The sequence below is a fragment of the Bacillus rossius genome, chromosome 2 (assembly GCF_032445375.1).
Source record: "Bacillus rossius redtenbacheri isolate Brsri chromosome 2, Brsri_v3, whole genome shotgun sequence".
In the NCBI taxonomy this organism is placed as follows: domain Eukaryota; kingdom Metazoa; phylum Arthropoda; class Insecta; order Phasmatodea; family Bacillidae; genus Bacillus; species Bacillus rossius.
The window spans coordinates 7491232-7518126 of NC_086331.1; the positions used below are offsets into that span (position 1 = coordinate 7491232).

The following is a 26895-nucleotide window of genomic DNA, read 5'->3' on the forward strand; positions in this document are numbered from 1 at the left end:
GCCTGTAAAACACGGCATGCCTTTTCAGTGGTGGATGCAGGGAGGGGATGGGGGATATATTCCCCCCCGGCCTTGAAGTTGGGGAATAATTTGCAAAATATCAGTGAAGGCAGGATGTTATTTTGGGGTGATGCTAGGTGAGCCCATTACAACACCTGCAGCTTCAACTTTTGTGATAAGCCGCATCGCCTACGGCTACTTCTGAAGGCGTACATGCGAGTGTGTTCATGTCAATAGTAATGTAAGTTTTTTGAATGCATGTGTTTGAGTTTTAATTTGTTTTTTCAAACCCTTCCCAAAAAAAAAAAAAACAATTCCTGTGTCCACCACTGCACCTCCTGACTGGACTCGGTGAGTGCACCACCAAACACTTCAAGCACAATCATATAGTGCATAAAAGACCTGGCTCGTCCACAAAACAAACTTAACAACTATCTTCACCCTGCAACAATGCATTTAATGACCCATTGAACCGTTTGTGTTTAGTGGACGCCCGGTAGCTAACAGCTGGTGCCGGGATTCTCTAACAGCACAAACCCCTGAGTGGTTCTCTGCTCTGCCCATGTCTGAACGCACCACTATTGTCTCTTGCTGCTATAATAAATGACTTGTGAAACTTAAAGTTTGAAGTATGTTATATGTGTTAATATTGTTTTTTTTTTTTTTTTTTTTTTTCAGTTGACTTTGCTATTCCAAAGAAAGGAGAGTCCTTGCTGGAAGCATACGAGAAATGGAGACAGTTGGCGGACGAGAAAGTCTGTTGCGATTATGGACTGCATGTGGGAGTGACTTCATGGTCAGATAAGGTAATTTAGGCCAGCAAGACCCACTAGAAATACTTCCTGCAAAGCATTTTAGTTAGTATTCACATTTTCTGTGGTACAGTTAACATACTTTAAATAAGAATTTTCTATGTTCTACAATTATTATTAAGCTGTTATATATTAATATAATTGTACATTAGTTTATCTGCTAAGATGATATCTGTAGAACGTTAAAATAACCATAATACTTCACTAAGCATAGACTTCATCAAAAAAATGTGAGAGACTTTGTGACTTTGTTTCTGGGTTCGAGAACCTGTCTCTTGTCATTATAATATAATCAAACATTTGATTGGTATAAAATTAGACAAAACCTACCACAACTTACCTACTTCCAGACAGTTTACAATGTGTTTCTAGTGAAAATATATTGAGATTATTTGTGTTCCTGTATATTTTCAGGTACGTTTTCAGGGACAGACCCATGATTGTATTTTTTATGGGGAGGGGGGGGGGGGGCACCAGTAGTCTGGACTTAGTATAATACCTGTTTATTACTTCAGTGCATGTTTTACCCTTCTGAGGGTGGTGGTGGTGGTGTTGTTGGGGGGATGGGGGGCTCATGCTGATGTCCCCCTCTGAATCTGCTACTGTACCTTTTAGGCTTATTGCTTCTATTTCAGCATCAGTAGGCTTGTGCTCTCTTATTTGAGCTAAGGTGAGGTGAGGGCATGAGACTGTCTGTAAGGCCTAATCTCGAGCAGCAAGGGTCCTGATTTTGACCGAAAATGGTGCCAGAGTCCACATGATCCTAGATTTTAGTGTTGATGTATGTGATGGTAATGACTTGTTGAATAGTGGTAATGCAGGTAGTTTCAAACAGAATATCAATAATTTGCATGCACTTATGGTTGGCTGGAAGAAAAGCTACTGGTTTTTGCTGAAATATCTCACATTTGGGTACTGCATTTGTCAGTGTACATTAAGTGATAGAAAGTTTTTTTTCACGTTTCCACAGGTTAAAGAAGAAATGGAAATCTTGACAAGCAAGCAAGGAGTGAACTCGTTCAAGGTTTTCATGGCCTACAAAGATGTGTACATGCTGAGGGACGGAGAAATATACAATGTGTTTGAGACATGCAAAAAGTTGGGGGCTGTGGCAATGGTGCATGCAGAGAATGGAGAAATCATCGAAGAGGTAAGGAACGAACCAAAATTATATTTAGTTTGTTGTTGTAGAGCAAACATATAAAATAATTTGATGAGGGAATGACATTGCTCTGGAGAGTCGTTGGTAGGGACCGGAAAAATTCGTGGGTTCAATGACCTCTAGGATGAACTCCATAGTTCTACGTACACTCGGTCAAATGTCACCCACTCATTGGCTGCTGTCTTGTGAGACGTCCCATCGTAGCAGCCTGTGATTCGAAAAAGCTTTGGTCAGGTGTTTCTCATTGGCCCAGAGTCATCCAGGTGAGTTGTGAGCCAATAGCAGAGGCGGTACTGAGGTATAACTATTTGCATTTTATCCTATCGCGAAATGAATTTGCGAATTTTTCCGGTCTCTAGTCGTTGGTGATATTGGCTCTGGTGTCAGGGATAGTGGTGGTCACCATGAGACTCTGAATAGGGGTCGGGCTGGTTGTTGAACTGCAGCCCCTCAGGAGGGTGGTCTTACAACCAACCAGAGGTGTGTTGGCAGGGACGTCGGAACGTTTTCATGAGTGGGAGGGTGAAAAGATGTATCACACTTACCTCAGTCCTAGAGCGGGGGTCCGGGGGCCCTCCCCCGGAAAAATTTGGAATTTTAGATGCAAAATTGTGCTATTTAGTGAGTTTCCGAACCAAAATATTAGATATACCATTCCAAGAATTTGATGACGTAGTATGTATTACATATGGATTAAAATATTGTGGGTAGTTGGTGACAAATAACCTAACCCATGTGATCTACCCCTTAGCTTCGGTCTTGAAATTTAATGTCAATAGATATTTTTTTTAGTTCCTTAACCTGTGAATATTGGTAGCTTGAACATATTATTTCTAATCAATGTGATCACCAATGCAATGTTTGTAACTACTGGTTGAGAAAAATACTACTATGACCAAACATTTATTCTGGGAAAAGGAGGGGGGCGAAATGCTACTCTCGCCCCCTCCCCCCCATGCATAACAGCACGGGGGCGACTCGCCCCTGCTGCCCCCCCTGTTCCGACGTCCCTATGTGCTGGGTGTTCCCAAGTGCCACCACACCTGGTTCATTACGTCTCGGCAATCACCGTGGCTTAGTGTAAAAACACATGCCCTGGCAATAATGAGAGTTGTGTGACACAGTGTACAAGTAGAGGGGGGAGGGGCAGGTATTAAGGCTTATTTTACACCTGAATAAAAAGTGAAACGTCATCTTGACTGAAAGTAAGTAATTTGTTCATTGAAGTACCTGGTTCGTGATAAAACTGCTGATTGTCCAACGAGGTGCTGCTGACATCTCAAGTGTGTTCAGCGAGTAACAGGCGATTTGCCTAAAGGCGGTTTGCCGAACATGAATTCGTTACGGCGATTTGCCTTAAGTCATTTTGCCTAAAGGCGTTTTGCCTAATGTCAAATTGCCTAAAGGCGATTTGCCTAACGGTGTTTTCCCTAACGGAGTTCTGCCTGATGGCGATTTGCCTAAAGGCGTTTTGCCTAACGGCGATTTGCCTGATGGCACATTGCCTAAAAAGTTACTATGATGACAAAACCTCATTTTTCCTAACGGCGTTTTGTCTAACGGAATTTTGTCTAATGGCGAATTGCCTGACGGCGTTTTGCCTAACTACGATTTGGCCAACGGCATTTTGCCTAATGGCGATTTACCTAACGGCATTTTGCCTAACCTAACCTAACCTAACGGCGTTTTGCCTATCGGCGTTTTGCCTAACGGCATTTTGCCTATCAGCGGTTTGCCTAATGGCGATTTGCCTAAAAGAGGAAAAAGCATTTTGCCTAAAAGAGGAAAAATCTTTTTGGCTAACGGCGAATTGCCTAATGGTGATTAGCCTAACAGCATTTTCCCTAACAGCGTTATGTCTAACGGCATTTTGCCTAACGGTGTTTTGCCTAACTCCTATTTGGCCAACTGCGTTTTGCCTAAAATTAGACAAAACGCCTTTAGGCAAAACAACACATGCCCTGTTCAGCAGTTACTGAGCACAATTACAAATGACTGAACACACAGAACTCCCAATAGTAAATACGTGGCTAACTAAAACATTATCAAATTTTGTAAACATAAATAGGTGTGATTGGCACCATGTAAAGGACGTGATACATAAAATAGACATTTGGTTTTTAGATAAAAACTGAATTTTACAAATGTAAATCAAATTGCATTCCACACACTGTTCAAGTACTTAGTTAACATGCCATAAATAAACATTTATATATATCAGAGGTTGATCTGCTTTTGTTTTGTGCCTTTTTTTTACATGTATACAATGTTATTTTTTAGAAAAATTTTTTTTGAGATAATTATTGCTTTATTTTCTTGTATGTATTGTTTTAATTACACCTGTACAAACAAATCAATTGTAATAAAAATAAAAGTTATTTTGTGAAAAATTTGTTAGCTATTCATAGAGACCTGCTAAATTTGAGGATTCATTCGGTGATAGGCCAGAATTCAAACATATATACCTCTTAGATAATTTTGCTATTGGCTTACTGTTCATCTGGACGAAATCTCAACCAGTTATAAACCCTCAACCAAAGAAGGATCGAATCACAGACAAACCAGCTGAGACGACTTATAAGTCGGCAGCCAATGAACTTGCGTTATTTGCCCGAGTGTACAGGGGTATGTGCAGTCCATCCTGAAGGCCATCGAAACCGCGAATTTTGCAGGTCTCTAGCTATTCAGCAATGTTTTGTGATCACATCTGTATGAGATGAAGCAGTGGGGGATGTGGTTTTCCAGAATGCAAAGAGGTTACTGGCTTCCGGCGTGACTGGGCCGGAGGGACACCCACTCTCTCGTCCAGAGGAGGTGGAGGCAGAAGCTGTGAACAGGGCTTGCGTTATAGCAAACCAGGTAAACTGAATACTTTCTGTCCATCCATCTCTGTCCATAGGATTTATCAGGGTACGTAGGTAATGTTTGTTGCATGGAACTGTAGATTCATTGCAAAAAAAAAATATATATCCAGTGTATCCAAAGATTGCAATTAAATATTTTATGTATTGCAAATTGTCGCTAAATATTTGAAAAATACAAACTAGGTCGGATCTGGCCCCATTTAAGGGTCAGCCTCATATGCCGTTATCATTTTTTTTAAATTTTATCAATACAATTATTTAAGGGCTCTTTCTGAAATGCTCGTAGAATACCTCTTTTCTGTTTGTTTTGTTTTCCTGTCACCAATATTTTAAACACACATTCACTACTTGTAATATAGGTAATGGGTGTAAAAGTTGTGCAAGTTTATAATTATATCCACTTGCGCTAATTTTTACACTCATTATATTACACTTAATAAATATCTGTCTACAAGTGTTAAAGACAGAACAAAAACTGCAAGGTAGGTACTGTTTTAAAATTTCAGAAATAGTCCTTAAATACTTGTAATGATGAGAAAATTAAAAGATTCAACATAGTGTGCGAGACAGTACTTAAAGTCAAAAGAACTGCCAAACCAAACTAAATGGTTTCATAGGTAGAGAAAAATTTACTATAGTATGTCTTATCCTGAGATAGCATTGTGAAGTGTTGTAGGCATTTACTCTCTCTTTCCATTACGGTAATGTAGGTAAATAATGACAGTGTGTAAGGTTGGTGGACATGGGTAGGTAGTATGGTGGAGATGTAGAATAAGATGGGATATTGAGTACAACTTGTAATGTATTTGAGTGTAGTAAATATAGTAAAGTAGATGGTGTCAGATGTAGGGTAGTAAGATCAGCAGATGATTATTCGAGAAGTGTGCTGAACAATAGCTTGCTGGCAGTCAAAGTGCATAACTGTATTTTTGATATTTCCTGGATATTGAAGTAGTAGTGCAGAAATGGCTGCACAATTTAAGATTGTATTGCCAGAAAATTTTTATTTCCAAAGGCCTATAGAGAGTGAGAAATTAATTTAAAGATGTGAGTGATTTCGAGTTGCATCTGAGATGGCCACGAAGTTGGAAGAAAGCCAGGTAAAATGTGTTACTGTACTGCATGGGCTCAGAACAGACAATTCGTTAGTGGCCTAAGCATTTAGAAAAGAGCAACAAAGCAAGTTGGTACCATCAAATAAAAATTCTCTATGAGTTTTTCAAGGTTAAGAAGACTGCTGTTTAGGAACGGGGTAGATTTTTCAAATGTCGCCAGCAAGAGGGTGAACTTGCTTACTTTTTCATTGAAAATGTGGTCAAGACTGCAGAGACGTGCGAGATACAGAAGCTCAAATAGGACTTGGTTACAACAGTTCTAGTTGGCTGACGAGAGGGTTGGGGGAGGCAAAATGCCCAGGGCCTGGGCACCATGCTTGGGCAACAGAGAGGCCTGGTTACATTCCGTACAGAATGTCCGTTTCAAAACTTATTAAATGCTTAAATTTACACCGATAGCAGGAAGAAAATTAAAAGTCTGGAAACCTTAAGCTATGTGATATGCTCATATCACCTTTACAATCGTGGCAAGGGTATCTTTATACAAGCATATCCACCTGGAATTAAGTTATAACAGACTAAAATGATAGCCAAAAAATATATATATATACATGAGATATTTTGTTTCATCTTAGATAAGGAGGAAGCTTTGTTATCGCTTGGTGGCAGAATGTTAAAAACAAGATTAGGCAATGAAATATCTGCTAGCCACGATCGGTGGATGTTGTATGAGGGAGATTTTATTTCAAGATAATTGAGCGGGACAGCTTCTGTTGCAGCCATTTATTTACGCTCCTTAATTTGTTTACCATGTTCATTCAGTTTTGGCAAGTTGCAGTGGGCACAATGTACACACACAGTTGGCGAAGCAGAAAGGTGTTATATATGTTAGGTTATTGCCAATAGAAAAAGTTACCCTAAGTTTACCCAGGTTAACTTAGCATTATCCAAGTTGGTTGGGTAAAGTTCCCATAATAACTAAAATAAATTTGAATTCAGCATTTACCCCTGTAAACCTAGGTCTATCCAATACTGACAGGGTAGTGCTAGAAAAACCTGAAGGATTGATAACTTTAGTTCATTGATATCTTAACTATCCAAACAAATAACAATAGGATATCAAAACACACATTACATTGGACAGTAACAACATCACTTGGTACATATTAAATCTGAGTATACTTACTGATTCAGTGGTGGGATGATGATATTTGATGCTATCTTATGTGTTGTCAATTTGCTATTTGTATGATTCAAAAGTTAATGTTCGCTCTGTCAAATACTATTGTGATACTGCTATCACATATTCTGGCTGTGACTTTAGTTCTTTTCCATATTCTTACAATTTAAAACAAGGTGGGAGCCAAAAGTTTTCCCATAGCACGTGGGGTCCCCTGACACCATAATCGTCACTAACCCATCACGCTCGTGTGGGAAGGTAACACGTTCCAATCCAAACCCCGGCATGACTCACATTTATTAGCACCGAGTTGGCACCCAAGTGGTTTAAAGCCCACTATAAACTTTGAAGTCCCGCAATCTTAGGCTCTATTCTTAACCACATGATGTACGTACCTTACATTCAGATTCATCCTGTACGAATGAGTGGATATGATGTTTAACTTTAAACTAGTACCGCAATTTCATATAAATGGCACTCTAAATAATAATTTGCTTCACAAATTTTTATTTGATTGATGTTCATTAAGAGAACTTTAAAAATAAATAATAAAAAATCAGTTTTCTGAATATTTGTTGTTGATTTTACTACTGTATGTTTGCACAACTCTTATATCATGGCTAAATAATAAATCAGAGATGTTATTTTGTTCAATAGTTCTTTCAGGTTATTTATTCTTCTTCCTTGAAGATTGGGTCTATTATCTTGATTTATTAAGCCCTTTCATATTCATTTTTCTCTCAGAATACTTTGCAATATTCTGGAGAGTTAATAGATTCCAAATTTTTCTTGCCTTTTCTATTATTGTTGTTAGCCATAATGTTGTAAATACTACAAAACCTATTAAAACACTGTTAACATAATTTCTTAGTTATATTATGTCCAATAGGCTTACAGTGTTTTAACTCCCAATTTATACATTGCTGTATTTTGGTATTTTCATTTCATTTCACGTCATTCTATAAAGCACATTCTTAGATTGTAGACATTAGATTTCCTGTAAATTATGTATGTTTATAGTGCATGTTCTGTTCATTTATAAATGTGCTATTTGAGCATGAATGTTGTAAATTTTAGTGTATTACACACCATATTTTTCACACGTAATTTGAAGTCATTGGTAAAATTTCTATTGAATATGATTAATGTAGAAAGTAGATTTTATAAATTTCTTTTATGTTTTCCTATAGAGATATATGTAGTATTTAGGATATAGTATACTTTCGGTTGCTTGGTATATAGTGTTATTTTTTTAATATATTTTTTTTGCATGTTTTTGTAGGTATCTTGCCCTCTGTATGTTGTGCATGTAATGAGCATTTTGGCAGCCAAGTCTTTGGTAGCGGCTCGCAAATGGGGATACAAGCTGTACGGCGAAACTCTGGCCGCGTCTCTGGGCACAGACGGGACCAATTACTTGCACTCGTGCTGGGACCATGCCGCGGCACATGTGGTCAGTCCGCCCCTGCGCAAAGACCCAGGGACCCCGGCCTTCCTCTTCGAGCTTCTGTCACGGTGAGTGCGTGAGTGCACGGCTTCCGCGCATGCTTTCCGGTGACGAGGCTCTGTGTCTAGTAAAGGGAAGCCTTCTTGACACAGACGAGAGAGCCACACCCAAAGTTTCCTCAAGTTCATGCTCGCTTTTTTCCGTTTGATCTCATTGTATAAACCGGTGTGGCACAGTGGCGTAGCCAGGATTTGTGTATGGGGGGTGTTAAGAAGCATGGCCCCCCCCCCCAATTAAAGCGGTGGGTCCGGGGGTCCTCCCCCGGGAAAATTTGGATTTTAAGGTGTAAAATAGTGCTATTTCAGCAGTTTTCAGTATTTAAATTTAAATATTGTAATGGTAAAATTTTTTATTAATTTTTAATATGAAATTTGTTTGAGTGATGAATAAGAAATTTAATTAAAGATTTGGTTCTAAAGGGGGGAGGGGGGGGTTGAACACCTTAAACCCCCCCCTCCCTGGCTACACCCCTGGTGTGGCATTACATTTTGCGGTCGATTAGGATAGGTTAGCTACATTATAAATACTTTAAAACATTGTGGATGGTTGGTTGTATTAGGTATGTATAGCTACATTAAAAATACTGTAAAATCATTTTATGGTTGCTTAGCAAATAACTTTTTAATATGTAGCTATCCAGCGCTAGGAAACCATTTACATGATTTCACAGTATCTTTAATGTAGCTATCCCAACCAAATCAACCGTCCACAATTTTTTAAAGTATTTATAATGTAGCTAATCTAACCTTTTACAATGAACCAAAAAAAAACCAAGATGCATGATCAGGCGTTTGGCTCTCTCGTCTGTGAAAAGAAGGCTTCCCGTCTGGTGAATGGTCAAAGGTTTCAATACTCTCTGGACCGAAGGTAAGCACTAACACTGGCATGGCTTCTTTCTTCCGTTTCTTTCAACGGGAACAATGCTTGCTCTCTTTTCCGAAGCACTGAAAGTCAAACAACATTACCGTAATCAGCACAAAGCTTACTATTCTCTGTTGAAATGCAAATCAGTCAAATTTTGTACAGTTTGTTGTTGTCAGTAGTTTTCACCTTCTTATCAATTTGAAAAAAATAATAATAATAATAATAACCAGCGCACTATTCCTGCCATGAATTAGATAAGAGTTTGCCCTACCGGAGCAGTTTCACTCAGAGAAATTTTTTATTGGGGGATGATGAAGGAAATATGTTACAATCACTGGTACAGTACAACACTTGAAATTTTTCTGGCTGAATGAGTTAAATAATGTTGTCTCACGTAATTGAACCCAGTGGCGGCTCCAGGAAGACTTCTCGGGCAGGGCTCTCACACACAGGAGGATGCAGTTAATAATCATGACATTGCCCTTGGGATATTCACAAAATATATGGTCTCAAATACTGAAATTTACTATTTTCGTACAAATTTTGATTGGCACATTAACGAAAGTATTTAAGTTAACATTAATATTCCCTACAAAGAAATAAGAAGTAAAATTTGGGCTCGGAAGAGGCTGTCGCCCCCCTGCGTCCTTCCTTTGGAGCCGCGCTTGATTGAACCTTTTTAAGAAGTTTTCCTGGTCCCTCTAGATAATTATTAACAGTGTTTAAATGTAATTCATGATGAAGTTTGATAAGACTTGAAGCAGTCACAGTACAAAGCTATGTATAAGTTGTTCAAGGTGGCCGCCTGGCCGGACACACACGCTCTAAAAATGCGCAGACGCTGGGTGACTCTTACTCGCGCATCTCACGCCTATACACGCCAGGCACCGAACTGGCGCGCAGTCTTCGTCGGTGACGTGCCTCTGTGATACTTGTAGCAGTGATCCTAGCATTTTATGATTGAATAGTAAAGATACAATACTGTGTGTAGAACATTTCATACCTAAAAAGATTGGTTGTCTGTAGTCGGTTTACGGACGATAGTTTAACGTAACATCGTCATAACAAAACATTGATGAAATGATTGCATACTTTTATGAATAAAATTGAATCATTTTTATTGAATTATCACTATTTTGTATGGATACAAAGAAGGAGTGAAATCAAAACTACATTTTAATTGATAAATTTACTTTTATTTGCACTCATTAATTCAAATATGTTTAGTACTTTAACGAACAGATTATTTTAACTATAACTTTTTGAATGAAAGTGATTTTTTAATTGGAATGTTCAATTGGCGCCATAAAATAGTATATTCCCTTGCACGTCGGTTAGGCGGTTCAACTTGATATTAAAATTTCTAAATATTTTTTAAATTCTCTTTTATGTTTCTTTTTGATTATTGCTCTTTATTTTGGAAAAATGGAAAAATGGAAAAATAACAAAAAAAATTAATTAATAATAAAATAGTTTAGTTAAAGTACTAAATTTAAAAGCTACTTTTGAAAAGCCCGCCTTAACCTATTTAATATAATAGTAGATTCATAGGCCAATCGAGTGGAAGAGAGATAGATGCGGCGCAAGCGTACAATGAGCGTAACGGGACACAGCGTAATGGGACAATGTGCGTAACGAGACACTTTTTCGTGCGTGCAGCCGGCATTCATCGATTTATTAGACGTTGTCACGTCAAAATGTTAGTGAAATCACCTGTTTTAGCCTTTTTCACTGTACAAAAAATACACGTCGTAGACTAAACTATGGAACGAAACTTGTATTGCGACGGCTCGTAAATGCTATTCGTAATCAGAAACTTTTAATAAAACTCAAGTGGTTTTTAAAAGACATGTTAACACCCGGAGATCTGCACGCCTTCTGGCGTTCTAGATGGGCGGCCACCTTAAATTAGTAAGTTATTACATATTTCTGTACTTAAAAATTAAATAAAGCTCTCACCTGATGATGAGTTGAACCGGCAATATCGCACGTAGTTTAGGGCTATTGCCATTAGCAGATTTAGAGAAAGGGCCTCGGAACACATGCACATCCAACTTCCACCCAGACAACCAACAAATACATTGCCTAAAATTACATCTATACTTATAGATAGTATGATACAATGTTCTATTGTATGTGAATGTAATAAAATAGACCATACTGGTTTGAAATAACTGAAAATGGTAATTTTATAAACTTATAAGTAATCTCAAATATTACCAATAAATTTTGATATGTAAGAAGAGGAACTTCTATGGAACTGAGCAACTTCATTTTTGACAACTAGAATTTTTAAACACAGGAACTCACACTGTAACTGGTTACAAACTGACCTTGCAAAGCTCCTCAAACTCAGACCAGAGAGAGGTGAGGCAGTGGTTTAATTTAGGGCTCTGATGCAGGAGGACCCAGTTTCAACCTGGGTCGCGCCATCCTGATTCTTTCCTTGCTGTCCAAAATCACTCGAGGGAAAAGTTGGAACAGTTCTGTCATTGACCACGGCTCATTTCTGTCCCAAAATCTGTGCATCGTTTGGGTTTTGTGGGTCCAGTCTACTGCCGTCACTGTTATGGCCACAAGGCCTCCATGCTGGGCAGTTGGTGCAGCTGACAGCAGTTCATAATTGTGACGTGGCCACCTTGAAGGTGACCTGCAGATAATGTTTTAGAATCGGAAATAAAACATACGTTAGGCCCAAATAAAGTAAAAAAATTTTTTTTTAAAAAAATGGGTGCGTGTACTTATGTACGCGCGTGAGAAGTTATACTTCTTTGGCATCATTAAAAAATAGTTTTTAATTGCATGCAAATAATTAATTACAATGAAATAATAAAAGGGCTGGAAAAAGATAGTCAACACAGTCAATAAAGTTCAGTTTAAATTTGAAAAATTAAATAAGTAAAATTTAGAGAATAATAAATAGATATGACATAATTTAAACTAAATATTATTAAATTCTTAATTTTAAACATTTATTATTGATTATTTGATATTTTAAAAGAAAATAAATAAATTTAATAATAAATTCAAAAATTTAATTTAAGTTTATTCATTTTTTAAATATTTATTATTTTCTTAATTTAATATTCACTTTTCATTTTTGTCAAAAGTTTTTATTAAATTTGTTCATTTATTTTTATATATATAATTTTTTTATTAAATTTAATAATAAATATAAAAAATTATATTTTTATTTGATGTGCGATTTTAATTATTATCACAATTTTTTTATTAAATATTTTATTAAATTTATTTCTTTATTATGTAAATATTAAATAACCAATAATACATATTTAACATTAATAATTTAATAATATTTAGTATTAATTATATTAAATAACAATATATTAATTTATATCAATAAACAATACATACAGATAGTTAACCTAAATTATATTGGAGCACTTGAAAAAGTATAAAGGCACAATTCTTTTTAGTAATATTTACGAATAGTAAATAATTATAATCAAAATATTCGATTAAAATCAGTACTGAATATAATTTATTAGCACATATATAATTCGCACTTGTATGAAACTAAAACACGTGTTGTGAATGTAGAAACTAGAAACGTGTGGATAAATATTATAAATATGAAAACAGTGATCAGAGGCGACGAGCGTGCCAACATGCGCGACTAATAGAGGTTCTATTTCTATTTTGTTGGTAGCTTTTTTTCGAGACTTAATGAGCGGTTTAGCGGGCAGCTTCAACCTGTTAATTTTGTTACAGTGATGCGCGCGCATCTTAAAATTTCACTCTCATCATTTTTTTATAACGCGCCTAAAGAAGTATAACTTCAAAAAAAGTAAAAAATTAATACCTACCGCCGAATTTTGAACCACGGCTCTTCAGCATGTTGACCGCACAGTATAACCACTGCTCTGACAGAAGGTTACGAGGAAAATATGTATTATATTTGATGTAATACCGAAATAATGAAACAAACTAATATTCTGGACAACACAATGACAGTGGCATAGACAAACACAGCAGGCTTCCTAAAACAAAGAAATACAACGTTTCGGGAGCGGAAATCAGTTCCTGTCATCAAGCACACACTGATAGAGGCCACTGGAAAAACAGGGGGTTTGTTGTTCAGAATATTTGTTTAGTTTCATCGCTGGGTTCGGCTGTGCATCGCTGTGTTGTCCAGATTAACTGTTTTGTATCATTGTTGGGTTCGTCTTTTTGTCGCTGTGTTTCCCAAGATTGTTGTTTGTCTGTAATTTCTATTCTTGTTATAACTATCTCGTTGTTAGCCCACTGTTTGTCTCTGCTGTGATATTTTTTCTGAATAATTCTTTTCACTGAATTCTCTCTGTGCTGTCTATGTGTTTCGAATTTGACATCGGCTGATATTGGCTGGTTTTCTGTGCATTTGTGTATTCGTTTTTCTAGATCATTTTCATGGTTTCTCTCTGACATACAGTTAAAATCAACAATGGCATATGTCCATGAAGATCTTTAAATCAAGCATTCCCATCGCAAGAATCATTCAAAAAACAAATTAGAGTAGCATTTTAGATGTATTTTTTAATACTTATCATAAATGATGCAAATGAAATGAAGAGGTTTACCAAATGACATCAGATTAATGTGTGTGCTGAATCAAAAGACAGAAAAGGATAGTTAATTATGAGAAATAGTGTTAAAATTAGGAATAACAGATGTTATTCAAGTTGTTATCATCGGTATTATACTTAGACATTTTAGTCAATCTCTTATTAATATATTGACCTATTGACAAAATGTGAGAACAATTAATTAAAATACATAAATATTGTATAAAACTTAATTATACAGGCTTTTTGGCTGCAAATGATTTTACAGCTTTGTGTGTGTGTGTGTGTGTGTGTATGTATGTATATATATATATATATATATATATATATATATATATATATATATATATATATATATATATGTTCTGTTAAAGACAATTTCATCTATTTTCAATTTCATTATATATATACACACACGCACACACACACACACACATATTTCAAAAATACAAATAATTATCTATAATAGAAATTCTCTGCCAGTTTAGCCCCCTCCTCCCCTCCAAATGCGGTGCAGGGGGTACATGCCCCATCTTCAACCCTCTTCGATTCCCCCTCCCCATCTATCCGTTACGTCCCTGGTTACATGGACAGTTGTTATGAAACCATTTATAAACTTTGAAAGTCAATGCCACATTCTGGTCGTAATCTTGACTACTCCCATTCTGCATCAGCTTATCCATACTATCATCTGCAGTGGTGCCAATCTACATCCATGACATTCTCCTCCTTTGCACAAACAAAAGAGATACTTGATTCACTATGAAGATCAACATCAGGGAGGAAGTAGTAATGTTATAGATCCAGCCTTTGAGGAGGTAACTACATTTCTTCCACTTTGTGTCATCTTGAGTGATGATTCTTAGACCAAGAAAATTAGGTAAGCTGGCTGCATCCTGGAACACTGTTTTGGAATGTCACCTGCTGAAGTCTCGGCTGTTTGTTCTTCCACATGGATTCTCATTGGAGGCGAGATGGCATGGCTGCGTCCTGGAACACTGTTTGGTAATGTCATCTGCTGAAGTTTCAGCTGTTTGTTCTTCCACATGGATTCTCATTGGAGACGAGATGGCACCAGTGGATTTTAGAAACCAGGAATTTACCTGTACCTCCCACGGGGTGTGTTGATTACACGTGATTGAGAATTGGGTATGGGTTCCATCACTTTTGCCAGTGCCCATTGTTTGTGTGCTTCACGAATCATGAAACTATCACCACCTGTTAGTTTACATGGCATGGTTTTATTTTTGTTAAATGTCACAATCCAGAACGCAAAACCAAATTATGATAACCGATAAAACGTACTGGATGACTGTGTAAGGTTTGACTACAGATGTGCATTGTGAATTATGGCTACCCTCTGGATGATAGATTTTCAACCAGTTAAAAAACCAACTGTATTATATGCACTTTCGAGCTATGCAAAGAAACTGTGATTAGCAGTACCATATTTTTTTGCTAACCTTTATAATCCAGGCAGTATTTTTGCAACTTCCTGTAGTTGAATTTTATGCATTGTAAGAATGCTGTGTGAACACAAATAGTCAGTTTAATATTTTAAAAAGTTGCTTACAGCTGGTTATTGCAGTAGTAAGTGGTACTTAAAACAAGAAATAAAAAAACACTACTTACAAGAAATCTTGATATATAGTGTACAGTGACTAATATCTTTTTATGAAGTATTCTTTGTATTGTACAGTAAGAAATATCATTTGACAGTATATTAATTGAGTAACTTAGTGTGAGTGGGAAAATAATATCTGTTACCCACATAGTGATTATGTTTTCACACTTTTAACAGCAGCATTAACTAAATCACTCATGCTGCAAAGTGCTGCATCTGGAAGTGAAAAATAGATGATCTAAAAAATATTCTATTGTGAATTAAAAAAATTATGTTCAAATATTTTATCAAGAGGTAATAGTTTTTTCAAGAGACATTGTGGTCAGTTATTTCTCTTAGTTAAAATATTATGCACAATTACTATGCATTCCCTACCTTCTACCGTCAGGGGTAAGTAACATGGTTTGGGAAGAAATGTAGCTACCACCAAACTGACTGACTGAAGGGAACACAAGTTCTTGCTCTGGAGTGGAACTGCTCGGGTGTGTAGTAAAGAAAGGGAGGTTGTAAAATGAGGAAGCTGAAGGAAATAGAAACTAGGACTACTATAAAACATTTTGAAAATACAATTTTTATTGCTTTTAATCCATTTTATACCACTATTCATAATTTGTTTGGACAGTACTAGAACTGATAGGTTTGGTAATGTATGACATACAAGTGCCAAAAAATATTTTTTTCCATTTCGCATGAAAGTCTGCTCTTGTTTTTTGTGTTGTGGTTGGTGCTGTGGTTGGTAAGCCACCAAGCATGGGGCATGCTGTGTGACTGAAAATAGAACGATATAACCAATCCTGATGTGCTACTGTTTACTCTCGAAAGAGGCTGGATCGCCACACAGGCTCAAATGAGCCACTCCTGCAGAGAATCTACATTGCTTGTCCCCATGAGGCTAACTGGTGCCTGATGACAAAGTTTTATATATATATATATATATATATATATATATATATATATATATATATATATATATATATATATATATATATATATATATATATATAGAAACATGCAATATCACATTATTTGTATACCGCCTAGGACTGATCCCATGATACAATTGAATATCTTAGGTACAAAGGGTAGTTTGACATGCTCTGAAGACCATTTTACTAATAAGAAAATAAAAACATTATATGACCCGTCCATTTGCCATTCGGATGAAATGTAAAATGTGGCCATATACAATAAACAAGAGATTGACTCGTTCCTGTACAAGTGCGTGGGTTTTCCAGAAAATAACTTGAAACAAGCAGGTTTCTATTAACGACTGCTTGCCAGCTTCGTCCCAGCGCCGTCCCAGCTCCGTCCCAGCACCGTCCCAGCGCCGTCCCAGCGCCGTCCCAGCACCGTCCCAGCACCGTCCCAGCGCCGTCCCAGCTCCGTCCCAGCACCGTCCCAGCTCCGTCCCAGCACCGTCCCAGCGCCGTCCCAGCGCCGTCCCAGCACCGTCCCAGCACCGTCCCAGCGCCGTCCCAGCTCCGTCCCAGCTCCATCCCAGCACCGTCCCAGCACCGTCCCAGCGCCATCCCAGCTCCGTCCCAGCGCCGTCCCAGCACCGTCCCAGCGCCATCCCAGCTCCGTCCCAGCGCCGTCCCAGCGCCGTCCCAGCTCCGTCCCAGCTCCGTCCCAGCACCGTCCCAGCGCCGTCCCAGCTCCGTCCCAGCACCATCCCAGCTCCGTCCCAGCGCCGTCCCAGCGCCGTCCCAGCACCGTCCCAGCTCTGTCCCTGCTCCGTCCCAGCACCGTCCCTGCTCCGTCCCTGCTCCGTCCCATTTCCGTTCCTGCTCCGTCCCAGCACCGTCCCAGCTCCGTCCTAGCTCCGAGAGAACAAAACCATGAGCGAAGACCGAACATAAATAATCCGGGTATTGAATTTAGATTACTGTGTTTAGAGACTGATGTGCTTATTGGTTGACTCACAAACCCTTTTTGACCAACACAGCAGTTTTAGTTCTGAATGGGAACATTGTATTCAGTGAAGAATTTTCTTAATACACTGAAAGAAATTAACTTGTATAACATTATTAAGTTTTTTTAAATCCCTTATTTGTTGGGGTTAGTCCAGTAATTAATGATACATTTTCTGAATTGGTTGACTAAATATATTTTAGTCTTTTTTTGTTTAATTGATGGTATTGATATTATCAATACAAGTAGTCATACTGTTTTGTCATATTATTATTGATCTTTCTTTAACAAAATATATAGTTTATTAAAGATGAAACATTAATTATTAAAACATTCAAATTTATTTTTACCATTTCTAAGACACAAGAAAATTGGTTCTTATAGATGACCATTAATTGTGAGACACAAATTGAGTGCCCACTATAAATTTGTTGGTTAAGTCTCGTTATTGTGCCTTTTTCATCGTAATGGCATGTTGCGACATACAGGCAACATTGTTAGACTATTTGCACAGGAAAGCAATAGTGAATATGTTTGAGTGAAGATGTTTTAAGTATCCTGCTGACCTTGTGGTGTGAAGCAGCAATGCTCCTGAGAAATTTAAGATAAGCTTAGTCTTTTGTTTTTTTACCAGATTTTCTCATACATGCTGAACCATTAAATAAGTATTTGAATAATTTGTATTGTGTTTTAAATTCCCTGCATAAAGGACTGCACTGATTTTATCTGCCAGGTAATAATTCCCTGCTTAAAGAACTGCAATTATTTTATCTGCCAGGTAATAATTACTCTAGAAAGACAACCATCCACTGATATTAGTCACTGTTTTGTTTCACATGCACGCATGTGGAAAATCATACTTGGATCCAGTAAGTTGTGAAACAGTACAGTATGTTGCGAATATGTTTTGCACAAGGAGAAGAAAATTTTTTGAATGTATAGCCAAACAAAACTTCTAGTTTGTCTTATTATATGGATAGCAGAGTAAAAAAAAAATCAGTTTTCTGTTATCTGTCGAGGGTGCAAAATTGAACGGCCAATGGAACATGGTGTTAAATGACAAGTGTGCATTTTGGTCTGTAGAATATAAAGGCTTTATTACAATATTGATATAACTACATATTGGCTGGCTATGAATGTATAACAAAATTAAAAGAAGTTCAGTCATGCATTTATTTACTGTAATAGCTGACAAACATCTACCTACTGTGTTACGATATTTCACAATAATATTCCACATAACAGTTAGTTAAGGGGCCCGCCTTGTCAGAGTGTATTTGTGATAGTGAGGTGACATGAAAGTGCGACGCTCGCTGGTGCTTCTAGCAGGGTATCCCCTCTAAGCGTAAGGCCCTGAAGTGGCGCGCAGTCTTCTCGTCATGCCTAGGACAACTATGAAGTTTAAGTAGTGACCGTAACATTATATGGTGGAGAAATGAAGATAAAGGTGTAATGCAAGTCCCTTAAGTGCTTTCAAGAATATGTACCAATTTTTTATGCCTAAAACTTCTCAGAAAACACAACCTTTTAGCCATTTTAACTCTTCTAAGAATACAGTTTAAAAACTTAGTTTGGAAAAAAAACTACTTCCTGAGTCATAGCGAATTCTTAAATGCCATTCGTAAACAGACTCCACTCGGATATATTAAGCAGTTTTCAAATTGCGATGTTTCTCCAGAAGGTCTGCACACCCTTTGTGTACCCAGGTAGGCGGGGCCCTTAACATGATATTTTTTTCCTAGCTTGAGACCTCGTGTGTCTGTAGATAGTGGTAGCACACTTTGTGTACATCACAAGGCGTAGAGACTATGTCTTAAGGTGTGATGCTGTCCACAAAGTTGCTAAGAATGGTCCCGACCTGGGAATCAAACAACCTGCACCACATGATGTGGGCTTATTCAGACTTCCCATCTTCCGCGTGGTAGGCTCACTCCATTTCAGTAATAAGGGAAAGATACCTCAGAGAGGGGTAGTACTCACAGTTATTGATCAACGTAATTGATTAACTTACTCTATCAGCACACACTTTCTGGTGCCCAGCCTCGCTTACAGCCCGGGCAGAAACTTGTGGTCCACTGCAAGCGCAGGGGGTTTTGTCAGGGCCTGATTAACCCTTAGGCTAATTAGGCTGCAGCCTAGGGCACGTGGACCTGGAGGGGGGGGGGGGCGCTGAAATCGTGTCTTCGCATGCACTATTAATCTAGCATCATTGCATATACCTTACATATTTCAACTAGACCGAGACAAAACACTAAAACTAAATGCGCCTTGAACTGAAAAAGCTTGGGACTCCTTGATTTTAACAATAAATTTTGAAATTTTAAAAAGTGCGTGTAAAACAAACACTGTTTTGTCACCTGGCGGGGGTGCGTCCTCATAATTGGATGAGTTAACCACAAAAGGGGAAAAAAAAGTTATTGAAATAATTGTGTAGGTAAAAATGACACATTTAATTGAGCTAAATTTTTTTAACCGCCATTCCTCGCTACTATGCCATCTTGCGACCAAACATTCAACGCACTGCCACAATACCGGTTATTGTGTGTTCAACTTTGAGCTCAATTTACTCAGTTCAAAATGTTTGTGGGCTGAACTATTTTTTTACATAACACCATCCAATTAGCCTGGGGTGGTCAGAACTCTTGATCATTCGCTGGGGTTGTGTTGAGAGCAGCGGGAAGTGTGCTCAGAGCTGATCGCAGGAGCGAAGCCTTATGAGCACCGCAATGACACGCTAGGTGCTTCAAATAAACATCGCACTAGAATAGAGACGGGAAACTAATACGTGAGAACACTTGACTGCTTGGATGGATAAAATGTTGAAACATGATAAGTCATTAAATTGAATATGTGCATTGTGTGAAAGGCAAATTCAGCAGTCATGGTTCAAGAGTTACAAATACAACATAAGTAATTATTGTAGTATTAAAAAATACAAGAAACCTTGCGTGAACACAAACGCAATCAAAATAATCACAACACACACACACTTGCACCACATACTACACTGCGAACTCTCTGGGTTGTCAGTGCGCTGTTTAAATAGTCACCCAAGCTCTTGCACACACTCACACACCTATACTCACACACACACACACACTCTCACCTACTCACACACCTACACACTCACACACTCACACACACACACACACACACACACACACACACACACACACACACACACACACTGCATTGACGACCCAAACAGGATACATGGCGCATCAGGCTTAGGAAGGGTAGCAGTGTTAAATGAAAGTATTTGATAATAGTTTCTCGCCACAATCCAAAATAAGTATGATAAAATAAAACCCTTTTTAAGAAGAAAATCATTTACATGTCATCTCATTAATTCATTTAAGGTTTGTTACTGAAAGAATTTTGTCATGCTCTTTTGTCACACAAGTTTACTGAAAGTTAAGACTTCAATGAACACAGAAAATTTGATTGCTGAATTTAAAATTTAAAATTGTACCGTACATATATAATACAGTCAATATAATAAATTACATTACTAGGCATAGAATCCATCAAAACTTGATGCTGATGACATTATTTTTGTCCTTTTATAGCTTATGCTACATTTGCTCTTTTAATTGGTGAAATTTTGATTGATGTTTTTTGTTAAAATAAGTGTGAATGAGTGTTCAACCAACAGTACAAATTTGGCCTTTCAGTTGCTTAAAAATATCTTAATACATTCCATACTTAAACAACGACATAAATATAACCCATTACATTCAACACACATGTGCAAATGAAGTTTTTTCTTGAAATATTACTGGGCTAATATTCGTGATAACAGATGTTTTTTGTTTGGCCTTTTTATTGGTGATTCTTTGAGATAATAATAAACAAGCAATGCACCTATATGTCTTATCTAATTATGAACATCCTAATTGATGCCTTATATTCATAACCATGCATTTTATCACTTACATTTATAAAATAATTTTTATTCCATTATATTTTAATCATTATGTAAATTATTTTTTATTTATTCAGTTAATATAACATAACTTAAGTTAATATTAAATTGTGCTCATTTGGACGTTTTGGTTTGAGCGATGGCAAAGTCTTGAAACTCAAGGTTTTATCAGTTGTTACCGAGGCCACTACAGGATCGACAGAGATGTCACGAACATGTTCATTGCTGTGATTCAGCCGACCTCCGTGGCGTAGTCGGGCGCACACCGGCTTGCGGTGCGAGGGGTTCTGGGTTCGAGTCCCAGGTAAGGCATGGGTGTTAATTTACATACAGTGATTTGATGAGACATGATACAGAAAGGCTTTGAATAAGGACACATTACCCTATGCCCGTGGGCTTCAGGCTGTAGGCCACTATCAACTAAAAAAAAAAAATATTAATTGCTGTTATTCAGCCAGAATATGTTTACATGCGACTAAACTTAACTAGCATTTAAGTGCAGCAGGAACATAAGTTGCTGTCCACGACGTCAACAGTCATGGTGTTCAGTGTGAGGTTGCGTGATGTTTTCAGAAACAGCACGAATGTGTTTCTTGTTGGTCCGCGTTGACGGCGGGACTTGTGGGACGTGTGACATGTGGGATGTGTGGGACACATGTGGGACATGTGTGGGACATGTGGGGACGTGTGGGACGTGTGGGACACATGTGGGACATGTGGGACGTGTGTTGGAAGTGGACGGCTGCGGTGTGTGGCGCCGGGTGTCGTTACAGAGCGCGTCGGTTGTCCCCCGCAGGTGTCGGCGCCACTCTATGTGGTGAACGTGATGAGCAAGTCGTCAGGGCAGGTGTTAGCTCACAAGCGCAGCCAGGGTCTGATGGTGTTTGGGGAGACCCTGGCTGCCGCTGTAGGCACCAACGGCAGCCACCAATGGGACAAGAGTTGGGAGCACGCCGCTGCCCACCTCACCAATCCCCCGCTGCGAGCCCAACCTTCCACGCCTCACCACTTGATGGAACTTCTCGCCTCGTAAGTGTGCTCTGGCGAGAAGCTTCGCGTGTGTACTTCACCGACCTGCAAGCTACACCCCGGGGATATGCATGAGTCTTCATTTTTAAAATAGAACTTTTATTTTGGCACATGCATTTTTTCATTTTCTGATTACGTAGTCAACGTTGGATTTTAATTTTTTAAGGCAGACTATTGAGATACTGCAGAATAATCCCTGTGAATGTTTGATTTCAATCGAGTAAGGATAGTGTGTAATTATACTGAACATACATTGAAATTGATATTTTGTTGTAAAATATTCCACTAGTTTTTGGATCCTTCAGATGCATTTCTCAATCCCATTTTTTCCAAAATGATAATTTCAAAATTTATTTAACACTATTTTTGTACTGGGAAAATAAAATGGTGATGAAATCAACATAAGTATGTCAGATTTTTACTTTGACAAAGTATTTTTTGTGAGTTAAAGAACTATATTTCAGTCAAATGCAAAGTTGTATCGTATGCATGATAAGTGGCAAAATAATGCTGTTTTTAATGAATTTAAGAATACAATTCTGAATTATACTAAATGATCAAGCTTATTATATTTCTTAGTAAACAATATTAGGAAAATATTTGTTATGTAATTTTGATGCTTAGTTTTGTTTTTAAAAAAAAAGTACTAGAATAGTTTAAGCTTATGAATACGTATTGGTAATTGAATAAACTTAAAGTAACTCTGCAAGGGATAGTTGAGGATAAGCTATTTTAAATTATGAACAGTAACTAAACAAAATCTAAATACATAGTCTGATATTTAATGACATAGCCATTGTAATATATTCATAACTTGGAAAATTTTGTGTGCACAGGTTATTTGTAGCATTTATGTTGTATACCATAGCATGCAAAATTAGGTAGTTTTAGTGTTGAAACAAACATTTCATCAAACTTTGATGGCAAAAATTAAAAAACAATGACCATAATAAAATACTGCACAAATCCTACAGTTTTGCAAAGTGACAAGAAAGTGTTGCAAAATGCTCTTGAGTTGCACGTCGCAGCAGCTACAGCAAGCGTTGACACTGTTGATTGACATTTCGAGAGACAATGTTGTTCCAGTGTGGATGTGGATTGAGGCTACCATGCGGGAATTACATATAAATAACAATTATCTACAAACAGCATTTGTATAGTACCTATTTGTACAAAACAACTTAAAAAATATATAAAATAGCATTTGATTAAACTAAACAATAAAATTATATAAGCTTTATAAATTAAATTTTACCAAAATGACCAAGCAGATAGCACCAATGGTAGCCCAGTTTCAAAGTACACATATGTAATACATTTCAGTTTTAAAATTTTTAAGTCCAACTCACAAAATAATTGACAAAATTTTGTGTTAGCTTCTTGTGGGACGTAATGAGAAAATGGTTTTCAAGCTAAACACAGTTGGGCTATAATTTCAGGATGTAATTGCATAATCTCAATAATCTGCCTCTGAGACTGAAATACTATGATATAAAAATACACAAATTAATTTAAAAAAAATATTTTTTATGCTAAGTAATTTTTTGTACACACGCAACTTTTTTTTTTGTTTGGAATGAATTTTGTACTGTCATGCAGTATTTTTTGCTCGTATTGAAACTTTCTAATGTTTTAATTACTTATGTTCAAAATTTTTTTATTATTTTGATAAATGGTCAATGCAAATTTAGATATGGTGCCTTGGAAGCCTTTAGTTGGATGTGCGTGAATTTACTCTGCACGTTTCCTTTCTTATTTCAACATGAATGTTTAAAGTTAATGTAATACATGTTAATGTGGAAGTTTGGTAGCTTACATTCTTTACAGAAGAGTGAAAACTGTTGTTGATGATACCGAATATAAAATGTGCGTGTCAAAATTTGTTTTGCCCCAGTTGAATTTCTGTTGGGACATTTATAGGAAGATGAAATAAAAAAGACATAAATATTTATTTTCTTCTAAAGATTTTTAAAAGTGTATGAAATGTGACTTAAGAGTTTTGTATCATGTTCTTATTTAAAAAGAGATTTTTAATTTTTAATTGCCACACAGCGATTGAGAGGCTTTGAGTTAAATTGTTTGGATCCTGCAAATTCCTAAAGCTTCTGATGAGAGGGATCCTATAGTTTTGCATCGTCTTCAAACTCTTTTCAGGCTTGCTTTGCTGGCGTTGTGGTAAAGAAAAGCACAACGTCAGATTAATTATTCAACTTTGTCCAGCCAGCAGAATAAAATAACTGACTTGCAGTCTGATTTTATGTTAATAGACTAGAGTATGTAAAGCCCTCTATGTATGTCACTCTCAACAGTTCAGATGAAAGGTGACTGAAGATAGGTATCTGAGGCAAGCAACCCGAGTTTCAAGACAATGTATACAGACTACCACAAATATCGGATTGGAAATTTCAGAGGGCTCTCCCATGCCTCAGAAGGTCACATGGTTAGCAAGGAGCAGTGAATTACATGGTTGGGTGTAGCTGTAGTAGCAGAGGTTCGTATTTAACTCCTCAATTATGTGTGTCAGAAGATGTTCCAAAGAAAATTATCACCTTGCGTGTCTTCACTGTGTGTACCAGACTGGCTTTCATTTCATTTAATATTTGTTGTTTTTCTAAGTCTCTTGTCTTTTGAATGATTCTTGCAATGAGGAAGATTAATTTAAACCATTCTTATAGACAAACAGCATTGCAGGTTTTCACTGTATGTCATAGAGAAACTACAAGAGTGTGCCAGAAAGATGAATACACAAATAGAAAAGAAAAAAACCAGCCAGAATCAGGCAGTGTCAAAATATGTTAAATTCATAATCAGTACAGAGAATCCCACGGAAGAAATTCGTTGGATAAAGGGGGGGGGGGGGGGGGGTGTTTGTCTGTAAAGTCGGTTTACGGACGATAGTTTTACGTGATAACGTCATATCAAATTTTTTAAATTGCTGCTTTTAAAAAGCCCGCCTTAACCTGTTTGATATAATAGAAGATTTTCTCGCACGGTGGTTGGCCGGTTCTTGCACGCTCGGTTCAGGCGGAACGTGACAATGAGTCATGCTTTTTCGTGCGTGCAGCCGGCGTTCATCGATTCATAAGACGTTATCACGTCAATATCACGGCACAGACGGCTGACAATAACACGACAGGTTTGAAAAGAACAGAAAATACAAACAAAAACCTGGGACAACACAGGAACAAAATGAGAAAGATACAAAACAGGTAATCTGGACTACACAACAACAACAACAACACAGTGACACACAGACGTACCCAGCGATGAAATCGGACAGATATTTTGGACAACACGACGACGAAGGCACAGGCAAGCACAGTAGGAACCGAGAACCGTTCTCATCATCACGCACAAACTCATGATGGTGTGCATTTGAATAATTATGTTAAACATTGTATAGGATGGTACCTACATTTGTAATTGTATGTAGTTAATTACAATGATGAAGCTTAGTGAAAGAAGTCTGGTTATTTACGAACTTGTGCTAAATACAGAATAAGGTATGATAGACAACTTTTGATCATTACTAGGCAGTGGCGGCTCCAGGAAAATCAAAGTGGGAGAACTTTCAGAAAGTTCCGAACCTATGTGTAGCTGTAGATACTGTAGATTTGAATTCCGTTAGTGAAGAGAAAGACAGAAGGCAATCGGATGAAAAGGGAAAACTGTTGTCGTCAACAGGCCCAACGTGGTTTTACAAGCCGTTGCCAGTGCAGTGATTCACGACGTGGGTCTTGTAAAAACAACTGAGATGAGCAAAGAAGAGGACTGAACGAAAGTTAGATGAGAAAGGCAGAACAATTGTGAGATAGTCACAAACAGAAGTAACGAAGAGTTGGTTGAGTGTGGGGATAGAATTTACAGGGGTTGAGATTTTAATGGGAGAAAAGAAAAACAATTGTCCAACAAAAAAAAGTGGTAAAAACTTTAGAAGATTCATTTTTGAAGAGCACATAACTGTGGTGGAAGAACATGGCTCAAGATTTTTGGAACACTTAACCCCACAGTTTCCAACACAGTGAAAAATAGTTTTATCAGTTTTTGTTTTTGTTCCACATCATATCGTTCATAAAAGCAGGTGTACCTTTCCATATAACTGCTTTTGTTGTGGGTTCAGTGGCTAAAATTGATATGCATTGGTTGCTGAGCTTATAATAAATTGTCAGCATTATGTTATTGGCTTGCATTTCTTCAAACATGTTAAGAAATCTAGATCCTGTTAAAAACAAAAAGTGATGCTACTATACAAGTTTTTTTTAATGTTGTGATGATGATTTTCGTCACTGCTTCAGAGGAGCGGTTTGTTCTGATCATATCTTTTTGCAGCTCATAGCTCCTGCATTGCTCATGTTTTGTTTTTTTCAGAAATTGTTATATGTTGGCTGTTCAAGTGG

At 37.4% G+C, this 26895-nt stretch overlaps 1 protein-coding gene across 4 annotated transcripts in view; it reads left to right on the forward strand.

Annotated features, from left to right (window-relative positions):
• LOC134529066 (dihydropyrimidinase) overlaps positions 1-26895 on the forward strand; it is a 187795-nt gene that overhangs the window by 114766 nt on the left and 46134 nt on the right. For 2 of the 4 annotated variants that reach the window (XM_063362773.1, XM_063362771.1), the window contains 4 exons: positions 679-806; positions 1783-1962; positions 4720-4833; positions 8356-8588. In XM_063362773.1, the coding sequence (XP_063218843.1) occupies positions 679-806; positions 1783-1962; positions 4720-4833; positions 8356-8588 (655 nt within the window). Of the gene's footprint in view, positions 1-678; positions 807-1782; positions 1963-4719; positions 4834-8355; positions 8589-22265; positions 22499-26895 lie in introns of those variants that run through there. The other 2 variants (XM_063362774.1, XM_063362772.1) reach the window with 2 other exon arrangements.